At 39.2% G+C, this 11695-nt stretch overlaps 1 protein-coding gene across 1 annotated transcript in view; it reads right to left on the bottom strand.

Moving 5' to 3' along the window:
• Positions 1 to 11695, bottom strand: part of abhd17c (abhydrolase domain containing 17C, depalmitoylase) — a 22775-nt gene that overhangs the window by 774 nt on the left and 10306 nt on the right. Inside the window, exon 2 of the mRNA XM_035652099.1 lies at positions 9645 to 9824. Within this exon, the coding sequence (XP_035507992.1) occupies positions 9645 to 9824 (180 nt within the window). The remainder of the gene's footprint in view (positions 1 to 9644; positions 9825 to 11695) is intronic.

Here is an 11695-nt window from a genome sequence, read left to right as displayed (position 1 = left end):
TACTTGGAAACTTCTCAGAATAAAACAACACTCTTCTTCTCTTGAAAGTGTTCGATTCAGAAGAAGATTAACTTTATTAATCCATAATGGGGAAGTTGTTTTTTCACTCAGTGTTTTACACATATAAGCCCAAAACACAATCACAAACACACACAGGGCTTACAGATGGAGTGATGGGCTGCCACGTAGCGGCGCTCTGGGAGCAGTTAGGGGTTAGGGGTTAAAGGGCACTTGGAAGTGGAACTGGCACCTCTCCAGCTAACAGTTTACACTCCATACTGTGGTTCGTGCTGGACTTGAACCAGCGACCCCCTGGTTCCCAAGCCAAGTCCCTACAGACTGAGTTACTGCCACCCCAATTCCAGAGACTGTATATGATGAGTATTTCAAAAAAACAATGCACATCACAGCAGGCCTCGAGAACACACTCATCGACCAATGCTGATCTTAAAATGCTTCATTGTTTTACCCAACCCTACAGTTATTCAAACAATATTGTACATTTACAATAAAACTAAACATAACATCATACACCACACGTGTATTGCTATCACACACACATATTACTTAACTCAAGGAAAATCTGCAGTTAACTGACAACTGAGCAAACTCCATCTTCATCTCAAATCATACTTCATCAAACAGGCAGATGACAGATGATGTTTAATGGACAATAACACAGATATGTCAAACACAAGTAAAATTGTTCACCTTATTTTCCAAGCTGCTCTATGATCATTCACTTTGCCTTTACAGGAGCTGTTATCCTAGGTTTGTCCTCGTTGGAGGTCCCCTAGTTCCTATTCAGATGTTTTGTCTAAAATTGAAAATGTGTAGAAAAGCTGATGAGTGGAAACTTGGTCGGACACACAGAGTTGCGTATATGATGATCAGCTCTGTCTCGTGGCCTTGATGGAAAGCCATCAGTCCCCGCCGTGCATACAAATTCCTTACTAATCATCCTCGCCTGTAACTAGGTGCAGCAGCTCAGCCTCCATGCTGCCCTGCTGCTCAGATAGAGGTTAGTTGGAAGATTAACGCAGGGAAATCACTGTGAGCTAATTTCATTCCAGATGGAATAAAACTATTACTGTGCACTTCACAGCTGGGGTGTACGGACTGAATTATGGCAGACGTGGCTGTCACACATGCACATAATCTCTCCAAACATTGGAATGAATGTGAGCTCACAGCTACACAGGACGAAAACTCTGACAGCGGAGTGAATTAGCTCTGTAACACTGGCAAACATACTGACTTTTAAGGTTTAAATAAGCCTAGAATCTGCTCAAAAAATCAGAGTTCTTTCGATTCCTTGATAAATGTAATTACTTTTAGCTGTCAGCATTTGCAAGTAACTTAAGTTTTGAATGACTAAAGCTTGAGGGTTCCATGTAGATCTTCAATTACATTTTGACACAAGTGCAGTTTTTAGTGATCACCTAATTAATGTTGACAGGCTGTAACTATGACAACTTCTAACATAAGCAGCAGATGATATGAAATGTTCATTAACAGCTGCAGCCTTCTGACTCTGAAAACCTTAGCTGGTCCTGAGTCAGAACTTGTCACCTAAGAATATTCACATGCTGTGCGTGTTAATTGTTTTAGATGAGACAAACTGGCTCCTTAAACTGACGTGACTGGATCAAGATTCTTCACTATGTTGGTCTAACTGGACTGCAGAAACACACTTGAACATTGTCACAGAGTGGTGTGCAGTCACCAGCTTATGACAGTGGTTCCCAGTGACAGTGGTTTTTCCTTTGGGGACCCCTTTTCTATCATTTAGCACAATAACATCCCCTCACTGTGTGACATATTTTATGGATATTTCATATTTTATTCAAAACTGTACAATGAACCCAAACAGTGAACTCAGTAACTGCAAGAGGTTTGTGTAAAACGAGTGATTTGGATTAATTTTTAACTGAACATTTCCTGTTTAGGGAACTTTTTATACAATTATGTGTCTGCATTTAAAAAAAAAAATAACATTTTTAAAAATCATTCAGACTTTTTTGACAAATTCAGTGTTTTCTTGTCTCTGATGCTTGGCCATTGTTCTATTAGACAAGTTAACTTTACGTTACTTGGACCAAATACTGAGGTATGTTTTCTCCTTAAAATCAAGGCGGCCTTGCGAGTCCTCATGAAGCTTTGGCCACCCCTAGTGGGGGTCCCAACCCCCAGGTTGGGGACCACTGGCTTACGTCATTGGGTTATGCCATATCATACCACTCATAAAAATACAGGAATCTTAACATGATAAAATTGTGTCATACCATCTTAATAATATTGTAAAATTACATTCTTACATTATGACTACGTACTATCAGCGAGTGCACCATTAAGGCTAAAGCACCGAACGGGAACGGCAGTCCAGCTGCTGGCCTCTATTATTTTCTAGGTATAATCCCCATGCTAATGGTGGCTAGACGCGTACTGGCTCTAGGGCTCCACCATATGGTATTAAAAAAAAAATTGTGATTTCGGTATGATTCATGATTATTGGGAATGATCATTCTAAACTATTTAAATCAAGATTATTCTGTAAAAACATGTTTCTTACACCTGAAAAACAAGAATTGTAGACCAGGGCACCTCTGCAGAACTAAGGTACTACACTATAATGCTTAATTGTCACACATTTTAACCTATTTCAGTTAACTGTGCAGTATAGTCGGCGCCCATGGAATTAGCCACACCGCATCACTTCACTCTGTCCTATTTCCAGTGTTGCTGCGCCTGAAAAAAGGCTCCCCTGCTTCTACAACCCGTCCTAAGTAGCAGCTCCCCTCTATATATAACCCAACTATACAACCAACAATGGCAAAAAAGACATAGCTTCCATAGCTCTGGAAATGTGCTCTTCAAGTGAGTTTAAATAGTGGTGTCAACTCAAGATTTTAAGCTCTTTTTAAGTCACATGGTAAACATTTCAGATCAATACCTTGGGAAACAGAGATCAACATTTTCTGACATACTAGTAAATAATAGTGAATACATAATCAAGATCACTGCCTTTTTTTCTTCCCTCACAGTGTGCGGAGGTCACTCCCAGGTCAGTCCAGGACATGACTCCTGTCATTTTAAATCAGTAACTAAATACACCAATATCATAAACTGGTGTTATGTTAAATTTATGCAACATTTCGTAGTCGTCATATCTGAAGTTTAAGAGCCTAATTTTCTCATTCTTTATGGAAGGAAAACATAACATCCATCACCTGCACTCACTTTATTGATGACATACCAGTCCTCAGACCTTCATCAGGCCAAGTTCATATAGACTATTCTTACTGAGTGAAAGAAGTTTTGATCTTACACATCTGTCACAACGACTTTATGGTGTGCGAGAAAGTTTTTGAAATTTCAACCTGGAGGTTTCTTTATGGAAGGGAAAGTGTGCTCTTCAATGGACAGTTAATTCATTCAGCCTTGTTTTGGGCCTTAACATAGGGTGATCTGCATAGGAGAAACTGGCTATTTACCCACAGCCTGTTCACATCAAAAAGAATCTCTTTCTGACAGAAATTGTAAATAACAAATCCAGCTAATACTTGTGACAAGTGTTTATCCAAAAAAAACCTTGAAAAACAACTCAACAACTGATATGTGATGTACAGAAAACAAAAAGTGGGCCAAACCCCAGCATCACACTTGATTGGAGAGCTCCTGATATATGCTGACAGTAGGCTCCTGTTGGTTTCTATACAGGTCCAGCTGGGAACTTTGGCACCCAACCTCTCATCTTCCCACTCAGACACAATTATAGTTCAGAGGCAGGAAACCATGACAAAATAACTGCAGAATTAAAAACATGCAATGGTAAAAGGGTCACTACCAACACCATTTAAGGGTAATAACTCCAGGGCCTTTTCCTATTGTGTCCCCTTCCTCTGGAATAACCTTCCCGCTGGTGTCAGTCTGACTCTAGTGGGGCCCTTAAATCCAAATTTAAAACTCAGATTGTTGCCCTAACTTTCACTTTGTTTTCTGATTACTTCAGATCCTACAGGTTACCATTATGCGTTTGGGAGGTTGGTCTCAATGAATCTATCAAGCCCAGTACTATAATCAATATTTGTCCTGCCGACCACAATACTGTCAACTTTTTGAAAACCACTGCATTTCTCTACTGTGTCTCGTAAGGGCAGCTGTGTGCCTCTCTCCAACTCCCTGGTTTCCCCTCCTTGTATTTTGCAGTCAGGCTTTTCTGTGCTGGACCATTGGCCATTCTGGGACCTCTCCCTCTGTGTCTGTCTCTCTCTCTCTCTCTCTGCCGACTGTCAGTACCTCGTTCCCCGTGTTTGGATCTAACTCTTGGTCCTCCAGGAGATTTAGCCTCACCTCTTGTCTCTCTCTCTCTCCCTCTGTGTATTTGTTCTTTTCTCCTGCCTGTGTGAATGGCTGCCTGTGCTTAAGCTCTGCTTCTTTTCATAGTCTTTTTGTAGTCTGTCCTCTCTTTTGTTAATTTTCTTAAATTCATATTCAAGAACTAATCACAGTCATCACTGTGTGACGCTGTGTGGCCTGCTTTGCCTTTATCGCTTGAGTTTTTAATGCCCTTTTTAAGGTATTTCATTTGCAAGGACATGTACCAGCATTGTTGGACAGGTTGGATTCAGATGCATGATACGGACGTCACTCAGATGGTAGCATTTTGGTTAAAATTGCATCTCAGGACAGCCCAACAAGTTTGCCTATGCATCAATGTCCATTGTTCATGAAGGTTGGTGCAGAATTTGGAAAGCATTTCCTGTTTAAAATAAAAATCATTGTGTTTTTGTAACCTTAGAATGAGCTGTTTTTATCTACAGAGGGACTCTACTGTGGAGTCCACCACGTTTCTACGGTAGCCCAGAAAGTACAGACCAAACATTGGCTCTATATTTTCGTGAGTTTGGAAGCTACTATAGTTTCACCTAGACACTTGGGGAGGGTGAGGTGAGGACACTGCAATCAGCAACTACATCCGCTAGATGCAACTGAATCGTGCACAATAGACCTTTAATACAACGTTTTTTGTTCGTTTTTTAGCCTACCCTCACTGATATAAATGGGGTGGAAAAAATAATGGAAACACCAGACAGTATAACACATTACAATTCAGCAGAACTAAAATTCATGTACAATCTAAAATATTAAATTGTGACTCAGTCTTGAGTTAACTCAACAGTGTGTCAAAATATATATATAATATTCAATTTTACCTAAATGTATATTGATTTGTCTGAAAGGGATAAACAAACATCCCTCGACAAGCATGACCATATGTACTAATGTGATAATGGATCCAATCTTGCAACACGTCCCTGAGACCTACACTTAATATTCTTCACCATGCAACGCTGCAGACTACAAATCTGTGGAGACACAGCAGAGTCATTAAATTTTAACATCCTCACTGTTCATAATTTGGTCACACAAGCAGTAATTCTTTGTGTAACTTAATTATGAACCCAGTGCGGTGGCATGATGCTTTGACAACACCACCATCATAATGCCACTTCTTGGCTCCAAAGTAGCCTAAGCACCAGTGTTGGTCAAACCCAGACCAGTGGCTCATGCTGACACCACAACTGTTGGGCAGAATAAATGGCCGAAAATATGTTTTGTTCTTGGCTCATTTTGTACTTGGAACATAGCAAGAAGAGTAAGGCTCATAACAGTTAAGTGTTGGCAAATTATTGACTTCTTTGCAGTGTTCATTTTATTGAACGGACATAAAATTAATCTTCTCACATATAGCATTTTTAAAAAAAGAGGTACAGTGTTTTTGTATTTTTGTACGCAGTGTGCGTGTATTTATTAACAAGAAATTTCTCCACTGGGCTTTCGTAAGAATACTGCTTTTCCAAAAAAAAAAAAAAAAAAGAGACGTGACGCCGAAAAGATTACCCTGACCTATATTAGTCTAACCGAATTACTTTAAAGAGAGTAAACATTTGGACTAAAATTTAACTAAAATGTAATGACCAATCTATTCATCTAACACCGGCTTAAAATGATTTGAGGTGTTGTAGACTAAAACTATAAAAATGGCTAAAATGTGCCTAAAACTAATAAGCATTTTTCATCTAAAAACTAAGACTAAATCTCAAACAGCTGCCAAAATGAATACTGCTTCTTTGCAGTTTGCTTCCTACAGACACCATTTGGAGCTACGTGCAAGATTTCTCAACATGTAGATACAAGCACTCACCAGTCATTACTTGATTTACCAGTTTGATTAAATGAACTGCACTGACACTTGGCAAGCATGAATAATTACGCTTCAGTATTTCGACATTAATTGCAGCGAAGGTATGCAGCATTTCGTTGAGTTGTTACGTGCTGTGTTCCAGTTTGATGTCGTCTCTCTCTAGTTTTTCGCCTGCCTCATGTAATTTACAACCAATGAGGGTATTTCTCCAATAACATCTGTTTCTTCAAGACCGTGCCACTGTGAAAGTATTAATTTTTATAGAAACGCTATACACACAGATGTTTTATTTTACAATAGCGAATTCATATTTTGGGAAACACACTTTGAGATGACAACAAGGATATCAATCCCATATTTCAAATTTAACACCTGCCCAAATAGTTAGTTCTGACAGAATTTAGCTGCATTTTCCTAGTTGCAAAAAGTTTTCTGTAAGGTAATTGTTTTCTGCAGAAACAACGTGTTGTCCTCTGGGTCTTGCACGAAGTCAACCCTAAAAATAACTCATCTTCGATCGCCTTGTGATCATCAAGCAATCCTTAATCATCTCTCCTCTCAAGGAATATCTCAGCCTGAACCCCATCAATCAAAAGGTTATGACTCCTCCGAAGCTCTCCTAAATTTTGGCTGACAAAGGAGAGATAGGGCTAGGGACTACAATAGCCGTATTAGTGGATAATCTAGGCATTTTATATCTATCGAAATTAGCTACATAAGGCGCAATTCACTTCTCATCCTTTGTTTATTGTTCACCAGCTGCCTAAAACACCCCAATGCACTAAAACACTTTCTAACTTACAGCACCATGAGCAACTGAACTGTATAGATGTGAAGTACTGCTTTCCTCCAAAAAAAGTGGGTGTGAGAGAAAATATGCTACATTAGGTTATCTAACATCCAAGTTTTATGTCACTAATTTTACAGATGGTTTAACTGAAGTAGCTGATTAAAATTATCAATCCACCTCAATATTCTACTTTGACAATACTTAATATGCAGTAACGGCATGCTCCCTTAGCTGACTCCTAAGCAGGAGCGATAAGACGGACCATCTGCGGCAAGATGAATGTAATTGAACAGCAGTTCCATGGAAACCTCTGCATATTAAAGCCTTTACTTTGTCGCATTTGGATTGTAAATTCTATGGCTGCAAGTTGGTTGGTTTTTTTCAGTCATCCCTTAAAAAAATAAATCAAAAGCCTGCAGTCTGAATATGCTCTGTAGTAGTTATTTAACTATCACAAAAGTCTTTGTTACACACATACATGCAAATCAGGGGTGCATATGAGTACAGGAAGTGTAAAGGATAGGCACTTGGGCCATAGTGTGGTGGGTTAGTAAGAGTCCGAGTAAACAATTGTTCAAAATCCATCAGATCATTGTGCAGCAAGAAAAGAGAAATGAATAGTGCAAGCAATAAGAAGTCTTCTTGCAAAGTAAGCTAAAGAACTAAGAAACATATAGGAACTTACACTATGGGCTCAGCTATCAAATGATCCATGTAAGATTTAATGTCTGACGAGGCATCCATTATCAGAAATTAATGGGCGATGTAGAGGCATCCATTAATTCCTGATTATGGACACCTCAGAAGTCCTTATCCCGCTTATACAATGGTCACTTGCCAAAGAAAAAAAAAAAGAAATTGAGTCCAGTCATTTAGATTTTCATGCGTTTTGCAATAAAACACTTTTTATAAGCCACAGTCCAGGGTTTGCATCTAGACTCCTGCAACAAAAACACTTTGGTTAAAGTTAGGGAAAGATTGGGATTTTGGTTAAATGTTAATAAAAAAGTATTTTGCCTGAGTGGCGGAAAACACATGAAATTTGTTGTCAATGATACGCTGATATGTTTTCATGATATGTTAAGTATCAAAATTTTTGTGAAATGTCCTTATTATGTTAATAGAACACATAATTCAGTCAGCATTATGTTTCCCTCAAAAAGAATTAGCCGATTCCAAATTAATGTAATTTCTAGGTCTGGCACAGGTGCAATAATGATGATGTCAATTTGTCAGCTACAAGAGACTTGTAAAAAAAAAAGTGCATTAAAAAAAAGCATGAGCCTTTTAGGGAGCTTTGATGATGTCTTCAGCTGCTAGTGTGTGTGTGGATTGCCACTTGACTGAAGGCGAAGTTCTCAATTTACTGGTGCATGTGCAGTACACTGCAACCTATAGGGATCTGAAGACTGAGAGGACATATAGGAGTGGCCGAAAGGAGTTTCCTTGGCAGGGTGTCTGGGTTTCCCCTTAGTGACTGGGTGAGGCGCTCAGACATCCGGAGAGAGCTTGGAGGAGAACCACTGCTCCTTCAAGTCAGTTGTGGTGGTTCAGGTGTCTGACAAGGGTACTTCCTGGATGCAACCCTGTGGAGATATTCAAGGCATGTCCTACTGGAAGGAGACGTCGGGGGAAAGACCCAGAAACACACTGAAGGAATTACATATTCCATCATATTGGGGATGCCTTTAGATCCCGAAGGAGGGACTTGCTTTGCCTGCTACCACAGATAAGTGGCAGAAAATGGAAGAAAAATATAACTGTGATAACAAAAGAAATTGTGGATGAAAACACCACCATCTCAACAGAATAGACCACTCCATAGACAAGTAGAACAGCCATGACATGGCTGTAACAACAGCAGGACAGAGAGAACCAACAAGTGTTTTTGTACAGCAGAGATTACAGCTAAAAATCTGCAAAGATGACATGAGAGGAGTGTGTTAGTGGAAATTATGGCTATGCTAGAAACCAGGTTACAAGGAGCTAAGAAATAAATCATTATTTAACTTACAATAAAAAGCTATGTAGTAAATATTAAACCCAAGCAACACAGTTATTCTTTTCATAAAGGTCAATGAAAGAAAATGCTCATTAACAGACAGTTGATTTACAACAGGTAAGGAACAGCAGCGAGATGTTCTGAAACAACCAATGTTTGGAAATGACAACTGGCTTTACTGAGGAGAATTGGTCTGCTGTATTATCGCAGAGTGACATGGACACTGTGAGAGAAAAAGTTAACAGTGCCTTCCCCACTAACCTTACATTAGACAAGAACACCTGTAACCATGGTAACTGTAGACTACAGACATGGCAACAACAATAGTCTCAAAATAATTACAATAAGACAAATATATTAAAAATGAATAACAAAACTTTGACTAAAAAATAATTGACAAAAACTAGATTACATTTTTTACAAACAAAAAACAAATGACTGAAATTTGACTAAAACTAATATTTTTTCAAAGGAGACCAAAGACTAAAACACTGCTAGCCAGGAAAACTGCATACTTAGATAGGGATGTGGTATTTTGGCCTTGCTGCCAACAGTGGCAACTGGATTTTAAAATACGGTTGCTAGTTGCCTAGGAAACTGTTGCTGTGGTGTGCATGTGATGATGGTGTGTTCGTGAGACTCACCTGGGGAAAGCATCAAAGCAGTAGGTCTTCCGTGTATCAGGGAAGGCCACTCGTAGCCCTGACATGAGTGGTGAGTGTAGGATGACGGCGGCGCATTCATAGCGAGCAGCCAGGTCGATGGTGGGCACGGTGCCAATGCTCTGACCGTACAGGATGATGTTCTCAGGTGTTACGCCATACCTGTAAAACAACACACAGCCAGATTCATTTATAAAATGATTTTACATTGAAGAAACAAGTAAAAGCAATTAAAAACAAAAAATGCATTTAACACTGAGAAGATTAACTGCAAGTCTATATTTTTGTGTGACAATGACTCCCTTAAAACATAATATTTGTCTCAATTTTACAACCTCCCTGTGCCCCATAAAATCAATGAAAGAATCAGTGTTAGCAGCCTTCTCATCTACAGTTCGCTGACTCTGCAGGTCACATACCCCTGTACTCTTTAGGCAGACAGCACTGAAATACTGACTGACAGCTAGCACGACTGTATAGTAAACAATAATCAGAATCTTTCAGTTGTACTTTAAATTCATCAGTCACATTGATGATTTAATCGCCTTAATTGGGATCTGTGGACCATTCAGAGCTGAGCAGCAGCAGCAGCAGCAGCTTGTTCTGTCTGTCTCAGAGTGAAACTATAACATTAGCTTAGCAGCCAAAGTGAGACACAGCTGTCAGCAGGATCATTTATTATCTGATATCTTTAGCTTCAAATGTCAGATGTAACTTACCAGCAGTTTGTCATTAATACAATACCCAACAATACAGTCATCACAAAATAAAGTGGCTAGTTCTGAGAATAATGTGAAGAATAAGAATAATGGTTTGAAGTAGTCTATAACTATCACTATAAATAATATAATTCTATTGCCAGTGACACAGCCCTGGTGAAAAACAGGGGTGTACTTTCTTGATCACTATTTTTAGGGTTGGGCACCAAAACAAGGCCCAAAACGGCACATATTCTTATACAACCTGATGAGTAAAATATGATATTTCTGCAAAAGAACTGCTGTAGCTTGAAGCTGGAGTTTGCAGAACACCAACTCAAAATGTATGCTCCTGTTATTAGTTCTGTACTGTAACTGTTACATTGAGAATTCTTTTCAGTGATGCCTTTTGAGTTCTTCTTTTGGACCATGTGCAACACATTGTCTGAGGCAGGAACCAGACCTTGGGAGTACCCTAATCACAGATCGCAGCAAGCACAGACAATAATGGGTGGTAAGGCCGGGTGGCCAACTTTCATACTTTTATCAGACTAATTCAATGTTTTTAAATGATAGTGAAAGGAAGAAGCCCTATGTGGTGGAGCATGCGTGATTTCAGTAATTTTATATACATTTTATATAAAAACAACAAAGCACCTTTTTTTTGTGCTCCAGCAAACACTACTAATGTATGGAATCTAAATGTTATACTACATTAAATTCACATTGGGAGTACCCCATACATAATCACTGTAATAAAATGCAATACTTTACACATAGTCAAATATGATATTAGTAGGCCTACACACAGTCCATTGTGTCATATGTGATGTGGACAGCACTCACTGGTAGATATCCTATCTTTAATGAAAGGCTGATATCTGTCTACACACAGAGGCTGCACATGCCTCAGCACAGATGACATGATATCTCCATCACAACTCTCCAGGCCTGTACAATAAAAGGCACCACGAATGTGGGCCGGATGGGAAAGACCAGTGTGAGAAATTTAAGCCAGCCCTCTGACAGATAGGAGGATGTAAAGAGAGTGAGGGGGGTGCAAAAGGAGATTGTTGTATCACATTGAAGAGACCATTCCAGCGTCAAGATAAAGATTATACTCTGATAATCAGCAGCTGTTGCCAGACATGGCTCTATAACCCCAACACAGTGAGTCATCTGACACAGAGAAGCCTATTTTTCCTTTCAAGAACACAATCTAATCTGCATCAAATCAACACACATACACACACACATGAACAAAATGGTTAGTACCCTTCCATTAAAGACAGAAAAACCCACAATGGTCACTGAAATAACTTGAAACTGACAAAA

Source organism: Morone saxatilis, unplaced genomic scaffold, assembly GCF_004916995.1.
Source record: "Morone saxatilis isolate NCDOM2014 unplaced genomic scaffold, NCSU_SB_2.0 Contig11, whole genome shotgun sequence".
NCBI classification, from domain to species: domain Eukaryota; kingdom Metazoa; phylum Chordata; class Actinopteri; family Moronidae; genus Morone; species Morone saxatilis.
Note: the sequence above shows the minus strand (reverse complement) of the source record. Positions and strands in the feature narration are given on the sequence as shown.